The sequence below is a fragment of the Manis pentadactyla genome, chromosome 1, assembly GCF_030020395.1.
Source record: "Manis pentadactyla isolate mManPen7 chromosome 1, mManPen7.hap1, whole genome shotgun sequence".
Classification (NCBI taxonomy): Eukaryota; Metazoa; Chordata; class Mammalia; order Pholidota; family Manidae; genus Manis; species Manis pentadactyla.
The window spans coordinates 158,770,021-158,793,200 of record NC_080019.1 but is presented as its reverse complement, the minus strand read 5'-3'; the positions used below and the strand labels follow the sequence as shown (position 1 = coordinate 158,793,200).

At 34.4% G+C, this 23,180-nt stretch overlaps 1 protein-coding gene across 10 annotated transcripts in view; it reads left to right on the top strand.

Annotated features, from left to right (window-relative positions):
* The window catches only part of SENP7 (SUMO specific peptidase 7), a 208,348-nt gene that overhangs the window by 148,104 nt on the left and 37,064 nt on the right, over nucleotides 1-23,180 (top strand). For all 10 annotated transcript variants that reach the window (XM_057502256.1, XM_057502253.1, XM_036916469.2 and 7 more), the window contains 4 exons: nucleotides 6,195-6,534; nucleotides 7,357-7,514; nucleotides 10,013-10,159; nucleotides 14,491-14,524. In XM_057502256.1, the coding sequence (XP_057358239.1) occupies nucleotides 6,195-6,534; nucleotides 7,357-7,514; nucleotides 10,013-10,159; nucleotides 14,491-14,524 (679 nt within the window). The remainder of the gene's footprint in view (nucleotides 1-6,194; nucleotides 6,535-7,356; nucleotides 7,515-10,012; nucleotides 10,160-14,490; nucleotides 14,525-23,180) is intronic.

The window sequence follows — 23,180 nt, the reverse complement described above, 5'->3', positions numbered from 1 at the left end:
ATGGTGTCCTTTGCTGTACAGAAGCTTTTTAGTTTGATATAGTCCCACTTGTTCATTTTTGCCTTTGTTTCTGTTGCCCGGGGAGATATGTTCATGAAGAAGTCACTCATGTTTATGTCTAAGAGATTTTTGTTTTTTTCTAAGAGTTTTATGGTTTCATGACTTACATTCAGGTCTCTGAATCATTTTGAATTTACTTTTGTGTATGGGGTTAGATAGTGATCCAGTTTCATTCTCCTACATGTAGCTGTCCAGTTTTGCCAGCACCATCTATTGAAGAGACTGTCATTTCCCCATTGTATGTCCATGGCTCCTTTATCATATATTAATTGGCCATATATGTTTGGGTTAATGTCTGGAGTCTCTATTCTGTTCCACTGGTCTGTGGCTCTGTTCTTGTGCCAGTACCAAATTGTCTTGATTACTGTGGCTTTGTAGTAGAGCTTGAAGTTAGGGAGCAAGATCCCCCCACTTTAATCTTCCTTCTCAGGATGGCTTTGGCTATTCGGGATCTTTGGCGGTTCTGTATGAATTTTTGAACTATTTGTTCCAGTTCACTGAAGAATGCTGTTGGTAATTTGGTAGGGATTGCATCGAATCTGTATATTGCTTTGGGTAGAATGGCCATTTTGGCGATATTAATTCTTCCTAGCCAGGAGCATGGGATGAGTTTCCATTTGTTAGTGATCTCTTTAATTTCTCTTAAGAGTGTCTTGTAGTTTTCAGGGTATGGGTCTTTCAGTTCCTTGGTTAGGTTTATTCCTAGGTATTTTATTCTTTTTGATGCTATTGTGAATGAAATTGTTTTCCTGATTTCTCTTTCTATTAGTTCATTGTTAGTGTACAGGAAAAAGGTACAGATTTCTTTGTGTTAATTATGTATCCTGCAACTTTGCTGAATTCTGATATTAGTTCTAGTAGTTTTGCAGTGGATTCTTTAGGTTTTTTTATGTACAATATGTCATCTGCAAATAGTGACAGTTTGACTTCTTCTTTACCAATCTGGATTCCTTGTATTTCTTTGTTTTGTCTGATTGCCGTGGCTAGGACCTCCAGTACTATGTTGAATAACAGTGGGAAGAGTGGGCATCCCTGTCTTGTTCCCGATCTCAGAGGAAAAGCTTTCAGCCTCTTGCTGTTCAGTATGATGTTAGCTGTGGGTTCATCATATATGGCTTTTATTATGTTGAGGTACTTGCCCTCTATGCCCATTTTGTTGAGAGTTTTTACCATGAATGGATGTTGAATTTTGTCAAATGCTTTTTCAGCATGTATGGAGATGATCATGTGGTTTTTGTCCTTCTTTTTGTTGATGTGGTAGATGATGTTGATGGATTTTCGAATGTTGTACCATCCTTGCATCCCTGGGATGAATCCCACTTGGTCATGGTGTATGATCCTCTTGATGTATTTTTGAATTCGGTTTGCTAATATTTTGTTGAGTAGTTTTGCATCTATGTTCATCAGGGATATTGGTCTGTAGTTTTCTTTTTCGGTGGGGTCTTTGCCTGGTTTTGATATTACAGTGATGTTGACTTCATAGAATGAGTTTGGGAGTATTCCCTCCTCTTCTATTTTTTGGAAAACTTTAAGGAGAATGGGTATTACGTCTTCTCTGTATGTCTGATAAAAGTCCGAGGTAAACCTATCTGGCCTGAGGGTTTTGTTCTTGGGTAGTTTTTTGATTACCACTTCAGTTTCGTTGCTGGTAATTGGTCTGTTTAGATTTTCTGTTTCTTTCTGGGTCAGTCTTGGAAGGTTGTATTTTATAAGAAGTTTTCCATTTCTCCTAGGTTTTCCAGCTTTTTAGCATAGGTTTTCATAGCATTCTCTAATAATTATTTGTGTTTATGTGGGGTCTGTCGTGATTTTTCCTGTCTCGTTTCTGATTCTGTTGATGTGTGTTGACTCTCTTTTTCTCTTAATAAGTCTGGCTAGAGGCTCATCTATTTTGTTTATTTTCTCGAAGAACCAGCTCTTGGTTTCATTGATTTTTTCTATTGTTTTATTCTTCTCAATTTTATTTATTTCTTCTCTGATCTTTATTATGTCCCTCCTTCTGCTGACCTTAGGCCTCATTTGTTCTTCTTTTTCCAATTTCGATAATTGTGACATTAGACTATTCATTTGGGATTGTTCTTCCTTCTTTAGATATGCCTGGATTGCTATGTACTTTCCTCTTAAGACTGCTTTTGCTGCATCCCACAGAAGTTGGGGCTTTGTGTTGTTGTCATTTGTTTCCATATATTGCTGGATCTCCATTTTAATTTGGTCGTTGATACATTGATTATTTAGGAGCATATTGTCAAGCCTCCATGTTTTTGTGAGCCTTTTTGCTTTCTTTGTACAATTTATTTCTAGTTTTATACTTTTGTGGTCTGAAAAGTTGGTTTGGTAGGATTTCAATCTTTTGGAATTTACTGAGGCTCTTTTTGTGGCCCTGTATGTGGTCTATTATGGAGAATGTTCCATGTGTACTTGAGAAGAATGTGTATCTTGTTGCTTTTGGATGTAGAGTTCTATAGATGTCTATTAGGTCCATCTGTTCTAGTGTGTTGTTCAGTGCCTCTGTGTCCTTACTTATTTTCTATCTGATGGTTCTGTCCTTTGGAGTAAGTGGTGTGTTAAAGTCTCCCAAAATGAATGCATTGTATTCTATTTCTTCCTTTAATTCTGTTAGTATTTGTTTCACATATATTGGTGCTCCTGTATTGGTTGATGTATGTTCATAACGGTTATATCCTCTTGTTGGACCGAGCCCTTTATTATTATGTAATGTCCTTCTTTATCTCTTGTTACTTTCTTTATTTTGAAGTCTATTTTGTCTGATACTAGTATTGCAACACCTGCTTTTTTCTCTGTGTTGTTTGCATGAAATATCTTTTTCCATCCCTTGACTTTTTATCTGTGCATGTCTTTAGGTTTAAGGTGAGTCTCTTGTAAGCAGCATATAGATGGATCTTGCTTTTTTTATCCATTCCATTAGTCTGTGTCTTTTGGTTGGTGCATTCTTTCCTTTTACATTTAGGGTGATTATTGAAAGATATGTACTTATTGCCATTGCAGACTTTACATTCATGGTTACCAAAGATTCAAGGTTAGCTTCTTTACTACCTTACTGTCTAACTTAACTCACTTATTGAGCTATTATATACACTGTCTGATGATTATTTCTCTCCCTTCTTATTCCTCCTCCATTCTACATATGTTGGGTGTTTTGTACTGTGCTCTTTTTAGGAGTGCTCCCATCTAGAGCAGTCCCTCTAAGATTCCCTGTAGTGGTGGTTTGTGGTTGGCAAATCCCCTCAACTTTTGCTTCTCTGGGAATTTTTTAGTCCCTCCTTCATATTTAAATGATAATCGTGCTGGATGCAGTATCCTTGGTTCAAGGCCCTTCTGTTTCATTGCATTAAATATATCATGCCATTCTCTTCTGGCCTGTAAGGTTTCTGTTGAGAAGTCTGATGATAGCCTGATTGGTTTTCCTTTGTAGGTGACCTTTTTTCTCTCTCTGTCTGCGTTAATACTCTGTCCTTGTCCTTGATCTTTGCCTTTTATTATTATGTGTCTTGGGTGTTGTCTTCTTTGGATCCTGTCTCTCGGTAGTTCTGTGTTCTTCTGTTGTCTGAGCAAGTATTTCCTCCCCCAATTTGGAGAAGTTCTCATCAATTATTTCTTCCGAGACACTTTCTATCTCTTTTTTTCTCTCTTCTTCTTCTGGTATCCCTATAATGCGGATATTGTTCCTTTTGGATTGGTCACACAGTTCTCTTAATATTTTCTCATTCCTGGAGATCCTTTTATCTCTCTCTGCATCAGCTTCTATGCGTTCCTGTTCTCTAGTTTCTATTCCATCAATGGCCCCTTGCATCTCATCCATTCTGCTTATAAAATCTTCCAGATTTTTTTTCACTTCTGTAATCTCCCTCTGGATGTCATCCCTTAGCTCTTGCATATTTCTCTGCAGCTCTGTCAGCATGTTTATGATTTTTATTTTGAATTCTTTAAGGGAGACTGGTTAGGTCTGCCACTGCAGATCCTGTGTCAGGTGTTGTCTGAACTTTCTTGAACTGGACTTAATTTTTTTGCCTTTTCTTGGTGATAGCGGTGGCCGTAGGCAGGTTGCGGGTGTGTCAGCTGGGAGATGAAAGTCCTTTCCTGCTTGCTGGATGCCTTGCCCTTGTCCGCTGCCTGTGTCAGTTACTGGCACTGCTGGAGCAGCCACCGGGTTATTCCCCTAAGCTGCTGTGGGCGGGGTCTCCGTTAGAGCAGTGTGGAGCCCTTCAGGGAGTGGCATGCATGGCAGGTGCGCTCCTGTGTGATAGCGGCGCCCCTGCCAGGCAGCTGTGTGCCAGCAGTGGCCTTTGGGTCTGGCCCGGGTGGCTTTGCGTTGGGCTGGGATTCCGGTCGCCTGCTGGGAGTGCGCCTGCTCCCTCTGGTCCGCTGCAGGTGCGCGCGGGGCTCTCCCGCTCCGACCTCTTCCGTACTCCTCTGGCTCCATTGCCACCAGTGCGCGCGAGCCGCACCCGTGCTGTTCGGTCGCCACTGCTGCGGGCTTGCAGAAGCCTCTCCTGGTCCCTTCTGGCACCGTTGGTGCACGTGATCTGCTCCCAGTCCCTTCCAGCACCGCCGCCCCTGGCACGCACTGCCACTCTCCCACTACTGGGCTGGTGTGTCAGGGTCCACTCCAGTTGGAGGAACGACTGGCAGGCTGCTTAGTGTTGTGAGGGGCTTCAGAGCTGTGCTGCCTCCCCAGGGTTTAGGGTGCCTAAGGTTCCCCGGGATTCCCAGCTGCTGGCTTAGTGTACTGGGACGACTTCGTCTAGCTATGGGGCCCCTGTCTCTTTAAGACTTGCAGAAAGCACTCGTATTTCTTTTGTCTCAAGGGCGCTGGTTGTGGGGACCTGCCTACAGGTTTTACTTTTCCATTTCTCTAATATCCAGCACCCCGTGCACCTTGTGTCTGCGCTCTGGGAGCGGATTTCTAGAGCTGGTTTTTTAGCAGTCGTTGGCTTTCACTCCCTCCCTGTTCCGACTCCTTTCTTCCTGCTGGGTTCTGGGGTGGGGGAGCATTTGGGTCCCGCCTGACCACGGCTTGTATCTTACCCGCTTCATGTGATGTTGAGTTCTCACAGATGTAGATGTATCCTGGCTGTTGTACTGCATCCACTGGTGTTTCTTTTAGGGATAGTTGTATTTATTGTGTTTTCATAAATATATATGTTTTGGGGAGGAGATTTCCTCTGAACTACTCACACCACCATCTTCCCGTGATCCCCCTGATTCTGATTTTTAAAAATAATTTTAATGAAACTTTCTTGCAGTAATACAGTTATCAGAACCAATTTCTAATATTATGAACAAGTAAGAAAGTTAAAATTGCTCCTCCTGTAATACATAGTATTTTAGTATATATCATTCAGACTTGTTTTATTTTTCTCTATTTTAACCATATACTATTCATACTGTCCACCTAATTGCTTCTTCTCTTGATCTGTAAAATTAATACCAGATTTCTTTTATCAGTATTAATTTATTTACCAACTTCTTTGAGTTTTTTTTTAACTAGAGTTTAGGGAATTTGTTTAAGTAAGGAATTACCATACTTAAGGCATACATTACCTGTTTTTGAAACTTAATATATAGTTAACAATAACTATAAGAAGACAATTTTTTAAATTCCTTTAATTCATCAGACTTTTCAGGATTTTGCAGTGCCTTTGTTATAAGTATGATTTAGATTTATACAGTAATAAGTGAAGGCAGTGATTTTCCTAATTTTTCATATCATTATCCTCTTAAGTTTTAAATTTTTTACATTCATTACTAAAGTTATATGATGTGATATGGCCTCATTATTTTTGAAAAATCAAACTCTAAAAAAAATTTCCTCTTATTCTAAAGTCGACTTAGATTGTGGGAGACCATCTGAAGCTCTTGTAAATAAGTGAGTTTTCTCCACTATCCTTTTAAAAAATGTTTAGTTGTCCAATTGGACAAACCAAATTCTGTACCTTTGTACTTGGGAGACATTAGCAAAGTAATATACTGTAATTGTGTAGTTTTCTATCCCTGAAGTTGTAGAAATCATATTTTTGCTTTTATATTGTTTAAAAATTTAAACTTAAAAAAATTCTTTATATTAGTCAATTTTGAAAAATGCTAATTTTTTGTATACATTTATTTGTATTCAGAAAGAACAAGAAAATGACTCAACAGTATCCACTGAGTTTGAAAAGTCAAGTGAAGACTACCATCAAGACCCAAAACTGCTTGAAGAAATTACATCTGTACTTATAGAAAGTGATTTTACTGAAGTATCCTTACTTAATAATCAAGAGTTGGCTTTGACTGCTGCTCCAAAAAACACCTCTGACTGTTCAACTACTGAAACTTTTGAGAGCCCTATTTCCACTGATCCTGTGGGAAATTCTACCCTAGGTGAGAAGGATGAGAATGAGTTGAACACAATAGAAAATCCTGTTTTAAGTGAACAGAGTGAAGGGAACCAATCTTTGATCTCCACTGAACCAAGTAAGTAACAGGAGGATTATAAAGATTCTTAATTTTCTCTGCTTTGTTTAGTTTTGTTTCTCCTGTTGAACAAATTTTGCGAAGGCAATAAGCTGTTTATGAATCACTGCGGAATATATTAGCTTCAGAAAAAAAAAGATTCAGGGTTTTGGGACTTTATTAATGAATTTTGTAATATTGATTTAGGTAAACGATTGAGTACTTGGGAGCAAAAGTAATTTTTTTTTAGATTAGGTGTCCAATTGGACAAACCAAATTCTGTATCTTTATACTTTATACTTGTAATTCATCTCATCAGTAGTTTTAAAATAAGATTCTGGAAGGATAATTATTATTGTCATTTTGGTTGATGAAACTGAAGTACAGTTGAAGTGCTGTTAATTATTGCCATTAATTTTGATTTAATTAATTTTAAGGATTTCATGCAGTCACATGGTACAAAAAAGGTTCTAAAGGATATACAGTGAACAGTCTTTCACATCTTACTATCCTGGAGGCAACTAATATAAGCGGATTTAAAAGTACAATTTAGTTGATGGCACAATACAGTATTAGAAATAAAACTTGTTCTTAAATTCTCATGGCTTTATCCATTTTTAAATGTCATCATCCTCTAAGTAACTCCTAATTGAAAGCACTGATATGTAAACATTGTATATACACTAGTATAAATCAGATAATTAATGATAGGCTAGTTTCTAAATTAAAATTAGATGATTAATTTTAATAGGATTATTGAAGATATATTTCATGAATTAGAAACTTCTCTTTTTGACTTGTGATTACTGACACATTTTGAAAATAAGTTTTTTTTATTTTTAGTTGTTGTTTCCAGTGATGATGAAGGACCTGTTCAACATAAAAGTTCAGAAATTCTTAAATTACAACCTAAGCAAGACAATGTCATCACTAATGAAACTGAGAGTGCTTCTGAGTCAGCATTGTCAGAACTACCATTGATTACATGTGAATCTGTACAGGTGATTTATTTCTGCCTTCTCATAGATTAACAGTGAAAGATACACTACTGGCTAATGATTATTTCTTGTTTCATCAAGCAGACTATAGTAATAAAACAAAAAATTTTCTTAGTTTGAATTTTGAGACAATTTTCATATTAGTGTGAGGGAAATACATATGAAGTGAAAGGATTATACCATGTTTTTTCTGTTCATTTATATTTTTAGTTTAAATATTCTGTATTCTGTACCTTGAATATTTTTTTATGGTTCTTATTGGACATTTAAGTACTTTATCAAAACGTTGTCTAGAATCAGTTTCCAGTATTTATCTGTATGGATACTGTATTGGAATTATTCCCTTTCCTCATATGCTATTAAGGCAACATAATACAGAGGAAAGAGCATGGCTTCTGGAATTATACAGACCTGTGTTCAAATCCTGGCTCTGTCATTTGGGCAAGTCACGTGACTTCTTTAAGCCTGAGTTTCCTTATATATTAAATGAGGATAATAATACCTACCTCACAAGCTTATTTTATGTATTAAGTGAAATAACATATAAAAACACTTAGAACATTGTCACAAATCTGTCAGTTTGGCAAGTCCTTTGTTTCTTCATTTTTACAGAAAATAATAAGTGGAAGTATCTTTGCTTAATGTCATACAATTGTGTTTTGACATAGTACTTTGAAAAGTACAGCTCTAAAGTAAGGTTCAGATAATTTATTTTCAGTAGTCATTCATATTATCAGCCTCTGGTTATCCTATTTTTAGGAAACAATTATCAATGAATCAGTACAGTATTATGGTAAACTTCTGTTTGTTTTTGAGAAATGTCAGAGGGTGTTATTTTGTAGAGTGCGATGAAGAATTTGGTCAGCTCTATGATAACAGTCTGATGATCTGATTATTGTCTCAGGTGTTTTCTGTTGGTATGCCTTACAAAGATCACCACAGTATAACCATTCTTGACTGCTTAGGCCAATAACCTACTTGATGGCTTAGTTGTATTTGTAATGAAAAGTGTTATTGTTGATAATGAGTTCAAACTTCTAAATGAATTATAGTTCTCTTGGTATGTAAGTTGACAATGCACTATGAAATGGTCACAGAAAAATAACATCCTCTGTAGAACTGACAAGAGTGCGATTACAACCAACAAGCAAATAATGACCTACCAAGATCTGAAGGGCAGAATTCTGTAGCATCTCCACACCTCCCTTGTTTCCATTTTTAAATGAAGTTATAAGAAACACATTGTTTGTTTAGGAGGAAGTTAGTCTTTACAAAATATGAGACCAGTAGGAAATTCTGTCTCATCTTCTCAGTTAATCATTTAAAACACCATACTCACATACCCACCCCCAAAACTCTTATTTCTCTGACTGATTAGAACCACCTAGTTGATTTGATTCTGTTTTTTACTTAGGGAATAAGAAGAATAGTATAGTAAGCAGTAACAGATGAGAAAGATGAATAAATTCTGTTAAGAAGGTAAATAACATTGTGAGCTGGGTTAAAAATAATGGGTACTGTATATCTTTCAAATGAGGATTAATTATATTTTCTAAAGAGAAGAGTGAATACATAATTACTATAGTGGTGATTTCTTTGGTCATTAGTGATATTAGCATTGAGGGATAATGTGCAAAGACTAGGCAAATGTGTTGAAAAAGTCACCTGAAAGCAATGTAAAATTCGGAAGTGATTGTGGGAAACAACTGCTGCTGATACTGCCTGGTGGTCTTTGTAATTTAAAAGCAGAGCTGTGTAGTTGTTTGGAAGTGGTATGATTTTTGAGGTTTTATACAACTGGTTGGCTATTCTCAGACATAGAACATATAGTAAAAGCATACAGATTTTGGTGTAAAAGGTACAAGTTATTAGGCACTTAAATCCCTTCATTATTTACTAAAAGTGCAAGAGCTAAAAGCGTTGTCTTGGTTTATGGATGTAGTTTTATGTAATTGAAATAACCCTTATTAACCTGGAGGTGGAAACTTGGATTTGGCTTAGATTTGCTTCTTACTAACAGCATTATCTTGGGCAAGTCACTTGACCACTCCAAACATCTGTTAAAAATTTATAATTAAAAACCAACCAACCAACCCAGAATTTCCTCTTGGGGTGGTTGTGGTGATTAAAAGGTATCATATACTTAAAAACTCATTTTAAATTCAAACACTGAATTACAAATCTTAATTCATTTCTGTTGAGCTAAAAATGAATAAAGCCTATTGGAGAATATTGAATTTGAAGTCATGGCTTTGATGCATGGAAAGACATATCTGGAGTATAGATCTGTGGAATTAATTTTGGATTTGACTAGAGTAATTAAGGTACTAATACTTTTTAAGGAAAAAAAATCTAAGTAACTATTTCTCCACAGTAAACAGTATAAAATACTTCACAAATTCATTAATAGTAATTTAAAGAAGTATTTGACTTTGAAAATCATTGCCAGCATTTATGTAATATTTAGGGTTATATGCATTTTATAATTTATTCCTTGTTAGGCTTCATCTGAATTATGTCCATATAATCCTGTCATGGAAAACATTTCCTGTATTGTACCTAGTAATGAGATGGATCAACAACTGGATTTTGTACTTACTTCTGTTTATATCGGTAAAATAAAAGGAGCTTCTAAAGGTTGTGTTACAGTAAGTATATTTAATCTTTTTTTTTTGGTTTTGGATCCTGGATAAGGGTTTAGGGATTGTCTTCTCTCTCTTTTTTTTTTTTTTTTCGTGCAAATGAAAATAGATTGAGATTAATTTTATATGGGACACTTTTACTATGTCATTATACCTGCTTTGAAACATGTCTTTAACTGGGGGAAACCCTAAAGTTTTAGGGGAATGTCCTCAAATCATATCACTGATCTGACCACTTTCCTGAAAATCATATATAAAAAAAGTCATATGTGGTATTGATAACCTTTTGGCTCCAAAACCTATTTGGTGATAAAGTAAATTTTTATTCAGGGTGTAGTTGAAAGCATAAAAAAAAAGCTCATTTTGCTGATTTAAATTATTATAAATTGAGTTTTCCAAATTCCTAAACTCATTGTTTATGGATCTCTAGGAACAGTTCCTAATCAGTTTTTTTCACTTTTTTTTTTTCTGTATTCCAATTCACATATTAGATATGAAAGCCAGACTGGGTTTTATTCAGTTCTCTGTATTTTCTCACTGTTTCTGCCTGTTAAAATCCTACTAATCTTTTAAGACTTACCTGAAATACATCTTCCATGAAACCTTTCCTGATTTCTCCTTTCTAGCCGGAATTAACTTCTCCTTTACTGTGTTCTTATAATACTTTTTTTGTACTTCTATTGTAAGATTTATTCTGTTTATAACTGCTTGTATTCAGCCTAAACCTTTCCATTAGCCTTTAAGCATCTTGTAGTGAAGAGCCATGCTTTTATTCCCTTTTATATCTTCCATATATGGCTCAAACCTAAGTAGGTGCTTTTAAACTTTGCTTGTATTGAATTGACTGTGTCAGACTATCTCAGGTATTTTCCTAAAAATTGTATTAATATTTCACTGTGTTAGGGATAGTGAAGGGAATATTAAAATGGTAATACATAGTGTCTGCTTTGGAGGAACTTGTAGTCTAATGAAAGAGACAAACATGTAAATAGATATTTGCTTTCCACTATGGTAAAATGTGCAATAGAAATACGTGCAAGAAGGATACATATGGGAATCAGTACCTATATCTGTCTGGAGGAATTAGGAAAGACCTCACAGATAAGATAGCATATGATTGAAGGCATAAAGTAGGTGTTTACTTGGTGACCATTCAGGGGGAAGATCTATATCCAATAGAGTAGACATCATGTACAAATCCAGCAAATTCTGGAAACTACAAATGATAATATCTTGTGATACAGTTAAATTTCTTTAATTCAAAGCACAAGAGCAATATGGTTTAAAATTAATATCTCTGGATCACTAGTTTCAGGTATTAATTATTTTGGCATGCCTGTGCTGTTACGATTCTTTTTCTTCTTTATGAAGTTTTATTCACTTTTCACACTTTCACCCTATTTTGCTTTTTTATTTTAATGTCAATTTAACTAGTTTTTTTCCTGTTGGCTTTCTGTAATGACAAAAACTGGATAATCTAAATAGAGTTGACCCTTGAACTTTATACTTGAGGATTTGGGGGCACTGACCCCCTGTGCTGTCAAAAATCCATATATAATATTTGACTCCCTGAAAACTTAATTACTAATAGCCTACTGTTGACTGGAAGCCTTACTGATAACATAAATAGTCAATTAACACATATTTTGTATGTTATATGTATTATGTACTATATTCTTAAAATAAGGTAGGCTAACAAAAGAAAATGCCTTATCATATTGTTGCAGGTCTCCAAAAAATTTTCCAATATGTTTATTTAAAAAAACCTGTATAAAAGTAGACTGACAAACCTGTGTTTTTCAGGGTCACCTGTTTATGACAATAATTGTTTGCCCTAGGAGGAAAATCCTGCATAAATATTCAATAATGGGTTTTTATTAATTAATACATTAATTATGTTATTACACAGTCAGGTGGGCTTGTTATGGGCAAAAAACAAAACCAAAGAAATGAGTAGGGGAACAATTTAAAGAACACCTGTGATCTTACTTATCCAGAGACAACTACTGTTAGCTCTACAGGATATATCATTTCATGTTCTTCACATTAGATACATATATATGTTTAAAACAGAAGGATATGACATCATTCATACTGTTTTGTAACTCACCATAATTGTGTTACTTAGTTCATTTACTTATTTTGGGATATTTGTGTTATCCTTAATTCCTGTTGGATCTTTTGATTGTTCCAATATTTTGCTATTAGAAATAATAGTGGGGGACTACAAATTTTCAATAAATATCATGAAGTAGATCTTAAAAATTTGTCCCGTGTTCATTAGAACTGTCCTTATAATTAAAATAGAAAACCAATGTCTGATTAAAGAAAAGTGGTTTAGTAAATCAAAATAAATATATGCAGGTAAAATACATGCATGTGAAGAAAGGCTGAGAGGAATTCTGCAAAAGTTAAAACAGTTATGTTACTAGGGAGAGAGCATAAGCAATTTCAAAAATTGAGAAAACTAATGAATAACATAAAAAGGAAAAGGGTCAAAGTCTTAATACTCTAAAGTTTTTCAAAAGACTTTTAATATATATTCCTTTTCCTACACAGTTCATGACTTAAAAATTAAAGACCTTTTTTTGCAGGGGGTAAATGTATTAGAGAATTAAACTCAGTCATTTTCGAGATGTTTAAAGAGTATCTACTATGTACTGTTGTAGATGATGGAGATACTTTTTCACTCGTAATGGTTACAGTTTAGCTGAACTAGAAAAATATGTGTAGTGGGAAACACATACATTACAGCCGTTTTCTTGTACTTTGACATTTAAGTTATTTTTGTGTGTGTGTAGAGAATGCTGCAATAGTTGTATTTCATTTTTTCGATTTCACCTTAGTCGATAATAGGAAAAATATTTCTTAAGTATTATATGTTCAGAGAATTATAAAAAATAGCTCTTATGTTTAGCTTTATTCTTAAGTTTAAATAGATATGATATGATTTTAGAGAACTTGCTTTACCTTCCTGCTACAAAAATATCTTTCTCATTTTCCCATTTTGGGATTAAGTTTTTGCTGCCTTTGGGGGAAATTTCACATTTTGGTTTAGTCAACATACAAAGGAGTAGTTGAGTATCAGATCTTTGCCTAGCCAAAAGGTTTGCTAGTACAGGAATATTTACGGTGGGACAATGAAAGAATAATGTGGAAAGTGGAGGCCAAGGATATATAGATGCACTACTTCTAGTTTATAATTTTATAGTAATTACTCTAAGTCTCAAAAACAAACACTCTTTATATTCAGTTTCTAATGCACATTTGCTAAGATACATTTTATGTGATTAAAGACCCAAGTGAAAATGTCAGAAAGAATTTGCAAGGAAAATATACACTAAATATATGTAGCAGCTGTGTGAAAGTGACAGAATAATAAAGTGTATTTAACTAAATTAAACTAGTTAACATAATAAGAAGCTAGTGTATTAGTAACTCCCCTTGATTATGGGTCCTGTCTAAACCTGATAGAGGTTCAGTAAGTTACCTGAGTTTATCTACTTAACTATCTGTGTAACTGGTGGAGATAATAGAGGCAGGACTTGAACTTCAAGTTTAGCTTTTAACTCATGTGCTTTTGCTCAAGTTCTGCTTTAGTGACTGACTTACAATATAGAATAACTTTAAGTTGGAAAAAGAAACAGAGTCATAGTAAATCTGTGGTTTCTCTGTAGAGTACTGCTTATTTGGAAGTTTGTTGGTCATTAATTTAGGTACCTGTGACCTAAGACCATTTTTTATTTTGTTTTGTGTTCATAGACTTGATTTACCCTTAATTTGGTCAATAATTTCTTAAGTGTATAGATTAAAAGAGAAACTTAACCAAAAGGTACCTAGAAAAAAATCAGTGTCCTGATACAGAAGGAGCAGAAAGAGCAAGAACCTTGCTGAATCCTCAGAAGGAAATTGTACAGTGAACAAATGAAGGTGAATGCTGAGAATGTCAACAAAACCAAGAATCAAATCCCGCTTTGAGGTTTATTTACTAGTCAGTGAAACCTTGGGAGGTCTGGCAATTTCTCCTAGATTTTGTTTTATTTCTTCTTTTAAGTATTTGGGAAACATTTTTGAAAGCATGTTAAGTAAAGAGTTACTGTCTTCTATGAATGAACATATTGAACATTAAATTACTTGCACAGGGTTTTTAAGCATCCATAAAACTTAGTCTTTATAATGAAACATTTTCTTGGTTTACTTATAAAAAGGCTTGAGCACTTTTAGTGCACACTTTGAATATGTACTTGTACTTTGAAAAAGAGAACTAATTTGAAAATTTTGAATAGTAACACATTTTGAGTGGTAACTCATTTTTTGCTTTTTTATTTTTCCTTTAGCTCACTCCTAAGTATATAAAGATTCCATTTCAAGGTAAGCTATCATTGTCTTATGACCTCTTTTCATTGTAATTTTGAGTATAAAATAATTGATCAGCAAAAATGCTGAAATCTTTCTGCAACCAGTTTTCTGTAATTTTTTCTAGTACAAAATTTATGGTTGATAATGTGATTCAGCTTAACACTTTTCTTTGGCAATTTCAGGAGTTAAAATGTATACTATTGTTTTAATACTTCAAATCAGGTAATATTAAGGAACTCATGGTAGTTTCTTGGAATTATCAGAAATAAAGTTTTGATAGCAAGAGTTTGGTAAATCAAAAAGGATGAAAATAGGAATAAGTATAAGGAAAATGTTTATGTTATGTTGCACACAAACATGTAAAATGTTTCTGCATAGGGATTAAGAGAGTTTCTTTATACCATTTCTTGTTTGAGTAAGGCAAAGTAGATTGGAAAATGGACCTGCATCTTATAGAGACTCAGACCATTTTCTCATTCTTGCCCCAACTAAAAACCTTTCAAAGTAACAACACTAAGAAAAAACAAATAATAAGCAATAGAGAATAGTCTATTTAGAGAATGAATTATGAAAAGAATGAGAAGGAGCAATATACTTAAATAGCACTTCAGAAATGAACTAGGGTAGAGGAAGCTTCTAAGACTGAAGATGTAATCCAACTAATTTTAATTGGACTCCTCATATACTTTTGTACAGAATCTACAACTGTATGTTATGACAATGAACCCAATAATGAAGAAGCTACTGTAAGTAGTAAGAATATATAGGACACAGAATAAATACATTAATATTTCTAATTAGAAAATTTAAGGAAGTTATTATAGAATAATACCTTAGCTATTTAGAAGAAAAAATAAAGACCAGTGATTTAAAAGGAAATAATAATTCTGTAAAAGATAGTGCTATAATCTGTAGTTAAAGACCTTTGTAACAGAGCTACCTCTGAAGTTATTTTTCTTTTAATCGAGGTATTGACATAAGACATTATATTAATTTCAGGTATACAGCATAATTATTCAATTTTTGCATGTATTGTGAAATGATCCCCACAATGTCTAGTTAACAACTGTTCTCATACCTGGTTACAAAAAGTTTTTTTCCTTGTGGTGAAGACTTTTAAGATCTACTCTCTTAGCAACTTTCAAATATACAATACAGTATTAACTATAGTCACTGTGCTGTGTATTACATCTCCATGACTTATTTATATTGTAATTGAAACTTTGGACCTTTTGACCCCTTCACCCATTTTGCCGATACTGCTCTCTGCCTCTGGCAACCACCAGTCTGGTCTTTATGAACTTTTTCTTTTTTTAAAGATTCCAGAATAATTGATATCACGTATTTGTCTTTCACTGTCTGACTTATTTCACTTAGCATGGTGCCCTCAAGGTCCAACCTTGTTGTTACAAACAGTAATATTTCATTCTTTTTATGGCTGTATAGTATTACACTGTGTAGGTATATACCGTATCTTCTAAATATATTTATCCACTGATGGACACTTAGGTTTTTTCCATATCTTGGCTATTGAAGTGAACATGGGGGTACATTTATCTTCTGAATTAGTGTTTTCATTTTCTTCGGATAATACCCAGAATTGGAATTGCTGGATCATATGGCAGTTCTATCTTTAATTTTTTGAGGAACTGTTTTCCATAGTGGCTGCACCAATTTACATTCCCGCCAACAGTGCATAAGGGTTCCCTTTTCTTCACATCCCCACCAACACTTATTACTGTTTCATTTCTTTTCATTAATAGCCATTCTGGAAGGTTCCAACATGAGGCCAAGCACCTTTTCATGTACTTCTTGGCATCTGGATGTTTTCTTTGGAAAATGTCTATTCAGTTACTGCCCATTTTTTAATCATTTATTTTTTGCTCTTGAGTTGTGTGAGTTCTTTATATATTTTGATATTAATCCTTTATTAGGTAAGTGATATGCAAATATTTTCTCCCATTTAGTAGGTTGCCTTTTCATTTTGTTGATTTCCTATGCTTTACTGGAGCCTTTTAATTTGATGTAGTTCCACTAAATTTAACTATAATCTATTGTTAAGACCTATGTAACAGAGCTACTCTCTCTCAGTTCTTATGATACAGACCTCAAAAATGTAATTTAGGTTTTCATAGTTAATATTTATATTTTGTTTCAAATACTGCTTTTTTAGTACTTTTCTATCCCAAATGTATTTTGAAAGACATTTTTAATTAAAAATCGTGGAAATATACTAGTGTTAGTGGTAATGGATTTATGAGTTTATAATAGAATAGGAAAACACTAGTATTCTTCCCCAAATCCCGTATGTGTTAAGTTTCCATATATAAAAATCTTCTAAAAACAGAGCAAGCATGTATATAAAATAATTTTTGTAGATCATAAATTTAGGGATTTACATGTTTATTATTTTTCTATAGCAGTTGAGGGAAAAATTGGTTTATCTGTATTTATATTAACTATTAATTATATAATGCTATCACTTAAGGGAAATAGTTTATTTGTTCTTCACATAGAAGAAATCCAGAGGTATGCTGAACAGGGCTGCTACAGTGTTTCTTTGACTATCAGGGACCCAGACTCTTATTTTTCTACTCTGTCATCCCTGACACATGACTTTCATCTTCAAGTTTGTCTCATGGTCCATATGACTGCTCATATTCCAGTCATCATGTTGGTGTTCCAGGTGGAAAGCAGAAGGAAGGGGAGAAAGGTGAAAAGGGCATGTACTCTCTGTTTCTTGCCCTTTAAAGGATGCTTTTTGGATGTGCATGCTACTAATCTCTTCTACTTATATTTTCTTAGCTAGAGCCTAGTCATATGACCATACATCAAGTTTTTAAGAGCTGGGTATCTTCCTAAGTAAAATTAGATTTCTGTTACTAAGATCTATAACAGTGGGTAGGAAAGTGGTAAGTGATTCCCATTCTCAGTGTGTGCCGTAATCCTGAAACAGAAAAAAACAAATATTGAAATTATTCTTAAAACTATGTTAAATTCTCCTCCCCCCACTTTTAAGGGAATCATTTTAAAGCAGTCTTTCTAAAGAAAATTTAGGTTTCATAGTAAAATCTTGGAACATTTGGATTGGTGGTAATTGTTTAGATTCCATAGAAATAGTATCAACTATTTGGGGCTGTGTGCTGCATGAAGAAGAAATGCTGTTTTTCTGAAGGTTCTCATACCTTTTTCTTTTAATCTCTGTCTTTGCTGCCAGTTTCACTGCCAGTTTTCAGAATGGGTAGTTGCAGTGTTAATGGATTGGAAGAATTAATATTGTTAAAAAGTCTACTCTACCCAAAGTGATCTTAGGTTCAGTACAGTTCCTATCAAAATTCAGTGGCATTTTTTCATGGAAATGAAAAAATATCCTAAAATTTGTATGGAACAAAAGACCCTAAATAGCCAAAGGATTCCTAAGAAGAACAAAGCTGGAGGCATCACTCATACTCCCTGATTTCAAACTATGTTACAGAGCTATAGTGATCAGAACAGTATGGTATTGACATAAAAACACACACAGATCAATGTAACAGAATTGAGAGCCCAGAAATAAACCCATGCATATATAATTAGTTAGTTTTTGACAAAAGAGCAAAGATGTAAAATGGGAAAGGATAGTTGTTTAAAAAATGGTTTTGAGAAAGCAGGACATACACATGCAAAAAAATGAAACTGGACCTCAACCTCTACTATAAACAAAATTAACTCAAAATGGATTAAAGATTTAAATGTAAGATTTGAAACTATAAAACTCCTGGAAGAAAGTAAAGGGGATGAGCACCTTGATATTGGTCTTGATAATGATTTTTTGGATTGATGTCACCGAAAGCAAAGACAACAAAAGCAAAAATGAACTGGAATTACATCAAACTAAAAAAAGGATCTCACAGTAAAGGAAACTATAAACAGAATGAAAAGACAATTGTGGAATGACAGTGTTTGCAAATCACATCTCTGATCATAAGGGGTTAATATCCAAAATATATAAATAACTCATACAACTCAATAGCAAAGAAACAATCTGATTAAAAAATGGACAGACCAATTGAATAGACATATTTCCAAGGAAAGCATACAGATGGCCAAGAGAGACATGAAAAGATGCTCAACATTACTAATTAATGGGAAAGTGCAAATCAGAACTGCAATAAGGTATCACCTTACACTTGTTAGGTTATCCACCATCAAAAAGACAAGAGATAACAAGTACTGGCGAGGATGTGAAGAAAAGGGAACCCTTGTGTACTGTACTGTTGGTGGGAATGTAAATTGGTGTAGCTACTATGGAAAAGAGTATGGAGATTCCTCAAAAAATTAAAAATAGAAGCACCAAGTGATCCAGTATTCCTACTTGTGGGCCTATATACAAAAGGAAATGAAAATAGGATCTTGAGATGATTTCTGCACTGCCATGTTCATTGCAGCATTATTCACAATAGGCATGATATAGAAGCAACATAGGCATAGAGCAACAGATGAATGGTTAAAGGTGTGGTGCATATATATACTGGAATATTATTCAGCATGAGAAAGAAGGAAATCCTGCCATCTGTGACAACATGGACAGATCTTAAGGGCATTATGCTAAGTGAGATAAGTCAGACAGAGAAAGAAAATACTGTATGATCTCACATATATGTAGTATCTAAAATAGCCAGACTCACCAAAACAGACAAGAATGGTGGTAACCAGTGGCAGTGTATTGAGGGAAATGGGGAGATGTTGGTCAAATAGTACAAACTTCCATTTTTAAGATTAAATTCAGAGGATCTAATATACAGCATGGTGACTATAGTTAATAATACTCTGTTACATACTTGAAAGTTGCTAAGAGAGTAAATCTTACATATTCTCACCACAAAAAAGAAATGGTAATTATGTGATAGAGGTGTTAGCTAATGCTATGGTGGTAATATTTTATCAATAAATGTCATATCAATGTTTTATACCTTAAACTTATACTGTGGTATGTGACAATTATATCCCAGTAAAGCTGGGGTAAAAATAAAATGAAAAGTGGAAGTCAGTATAGAAAAAGGCAGTAAAATAAAGAAGGATAGGTAGAGAGAGAGAGATAGAAGGAGTAAATGGACTTTTAAAGGTGTAAGCCAGTATGAAAGACTGTATGAAATAGGTGCAAAGAAAAAGAGACTGAAGGAGAGAGATGGGAAGAAAAATGTTTGAAAAATAAGATCCAGTAAAAAAAAGAATGGAAGAGGAATGTAAGAAGGAAAGGAAGGGAGAGAGAAAGGCATGAAAGGGAGGAAGGAATAAAATAAGGAAAAGAAGGAAGGAGAAGAAAGGCAGGCAGGAGTGCAGGATACATGCAGGATATAAAGGGAAAGAAGGAGGACAATTAATTGGAATGGGAAAATATTTACAAAAGGGCTACAAAAGAAGAAAGAAAAATGAATGGGGCAAAATAGAAAGGAAGTTAGAGGAAAGAGAGAAGCAAAGTGATGAGTCTGTAGGAAAGAATAAAATAAAAAAGGAAAGAAGGAAACTGAAAGAAAAAAGGATTTGAAAAGGAAGAACTAAAAAAGGAATTAGTAAGAAAATACAATTATGGATAGTGGGAAAAAAATCTAAAAAGTCAGTTAAAATATTACAGTCAAATAAGATGGATGAATGGATGACATGATAGGAATGTAGGTAGGTATACAAAGTATAAATAGAGCCAAGGATAGGTGATAGATGGGTGGAACTTATTTTATTTGTTTTTATTAAAGTATCATTGATATATAATCTTATGAAAGTTTCACATGGACCACATTGTGGTTGCAATATTCACCTATATTATCAAATTCTCACTCCTCCTCCCCTATTGCAGTCACAGTCTATCAGCATAGTAAGATGCTATAGAGTCATTACATGTCTTCTCCGTGTTGTACTGCCTTCCCTGTGAAATACCAAAGTTGTGATTGCTAATTATAGTGCCCCTTAATCCCATTCTCCTTCCCTCCCAACCCCTTCCTTTGGAAACCACGCCTTCTTGGAGTCTGTGAGTCTGCTGCTATTTTGTTCTTTCAGTTTTGCTTTGTTTTTATACTCCACAAATAAGTTAAGTCATTTGGTAATTGTCTTTCTCCAACTGGCTTATTTCACTAACGATAACACCCTGCAGCTCCATCTGTGTTGTTGCAAATGGTAGGATTTCTTTTCATTTATGGCCGAATAATGTTCCATTGTGTATACGTACCACATCTTCTTTATCCTTTTATCTACTGATGGGCATTTAAGTTGCTTCCTTATCTTGGCTATTGTAAATAGTGCTGCAGTAAACAGGGGTGCATATGTCTTTTTGAATCAGGGATCTTTTTTCTTCAGGTAAATTCCTAGGAGTGGAATTCCCGAGTCAAATGGTATTTCTATTTTTACTTTTTTGAAGAACCTCCATATTGCTTTCCACAATGGTTGAACCAATACATTCCCACCAACAGTGTAGGAGGGTTACCCTTTCTCCGTATCCTTGCCAGCATTTGTTGTTTCTTGTATTTTGGATGTTGGCCATCCAAACTGGTGTGAGGTGATATCTCATTGTGGTTTTAATTTGCATTTATTTGATGATTAGCAATGGGGAGCATCTTTCCATGTGTCTTTTGGCCATCAAACTATCTTCTTTGGCGAAGTATGTGTTGAGATCCTCTGCCCATTTTTTAATCGTGTTATTTGTTTTTTGGGTGTTTGAGGCATGTGAGTTCTTTATATATTTTGGATGTTAACACCTTATCAGATAAGTCATTTCTGAATATTTTCTCCCATACTGTAGTGTGCTTTTTTGTTCTACTGATGGTGTCTTTTGCTGTACAAAAGCTTTTTAGTTTGATGTAATTCCACTTGTTCATTTTCGCTTTCGTTTCTCTTGCCTGAGGAGATGTGGTCAGGATAAAGTTGCTCATGTCAAAAATCAAGAGATTTTTGCCTATGTTTTCTTCTAAGAGTTTTATGGTTTCATGACTTAATTCAGGTCTTTGATCCATTTCGAGTTTACTTTTGTGTATGGAGTTAGACAATCCAGTTTCGTTCTCTTACATGTAGCTATCCAGTGTTGCCAACACCAGTTGTTGAAGAGGCTGTCTTTTCCCTGTTGTATATTCATGGCTTCTTTATTGTATATTGATTGGCCATATATATCTGGGTGTATATCTGGGCTCTCTATTCTGTTCAACTGATGTTTTGGTCTTTTCTTGTGCCAGTACTAAATTGTTTGTTTACTGTGCCTTTGTAGTAGAGTTTAAGTTAGGAAGCGTAATGCCCCCAGCTTTGTTGTCCTTTTTCAGGATTTCTTAGGCTATTTGGAGTCTTTTGTGGTTCCTGTGACTTTCAGAACTGTTTGTTCTATTTCATTGAAGAATGCTGTTGGTATTTTAATGGGATTGCATGGAATCTGTAAATTACTTTTGGGAGGATGGTCATTTTGACAATGTAAATTCTTCCTATCCATGAACATGGGACAGATTTCCACTTATTTGTGTCTTCTTTAAATTCCCTCAGTGCCTTGTAGTTTTCAGAGTACAGGTCTTTCACGTCGTTTGTTAGGTTTACTCCTAGGTATTTTTTTTTTGATGCAATTGTAAATGGAGTTGTTTTCCTGAATTCTCTTTCTGTTAATTCATTGTTAGTATATAGGAAATCAGCAATTTTCCGTGTATATTAACTTTGTATGGTTCAACTTTACTGAATTCAGTTATTAGTTCTAACAGTTTTTTGGTAGAGTCTTTAGAGTTCTATTTAAAGAAATGGGTTGTCTGCAAACAGTAGCAATTTTACTTCTTCCTTACCAACTTTATGCCTTTTATTTCTTTGTGCTGTGGTCAGAACTTCCGGTCCAATTAGAATAAAAGTGGTGAGAGTGAGCATCCTTGTCTTGTTCCTGATCTTAGAGGAAAAGCTTTCAGCTTTTTGCTGTTAAGTGTGAGTTTAGCTGCTTAGGTTTGTCATATATAGCCTTTCTTATGTTGAGGTACTTACTCTTTATACCCATTTTTTTGAGCATTTTTATCATGAATGAATGTTGAATGCTTTTTCAGCATGTGTTGAGATGATCATTTGGTTTTTATCCTCCTTTTTCTTAATGTGATGTATGATACTGATGCATTTACAAATGTTGTACCATCCTTGCATATCTGGAACAAATCCTACTTGGTCGTGATGGATGATCTTTTTGATGTATTTTTGAATTCAGTTTGCTAATATTTGGTGAGGATTTTTGCATCTATATTCATCTGGGATATTGGTCTGTAATTTTCTTCTTTTTGTGATATCTTTGCCTAGTTTTGGTATTAGAGTGATGCTGGCCTCATAGAATGGGTTTGGAAGTATACCCTCCACTTCTACTTTTTGGAAAACTTTAACGAGGATGGGTATTAACCTGTTCTTTAATTGCTTGATCAAATTCAGCAGTGAAGCCGCCTGTTCCAGGGGTTTTGTTCTTAGGTAGTTTTTTGATTATGAATTCAACTTAATTAATGATAATTGATCTGTTCAGAGTATCTTTTTTTCCTGTGTCAGTTTTGGAAGGTTGTATTTTTCTAGAAAGTTGTCCATTTCTTCTAGGTTATCAAATTTGTTGGCATATAATTTTTCATAGTATTCTTTAATAATTCTTTGTATTTTCATTATGTCTGTAGGGGTTTTTCTTTTTTTCATTTCTGATTTTGCTAAT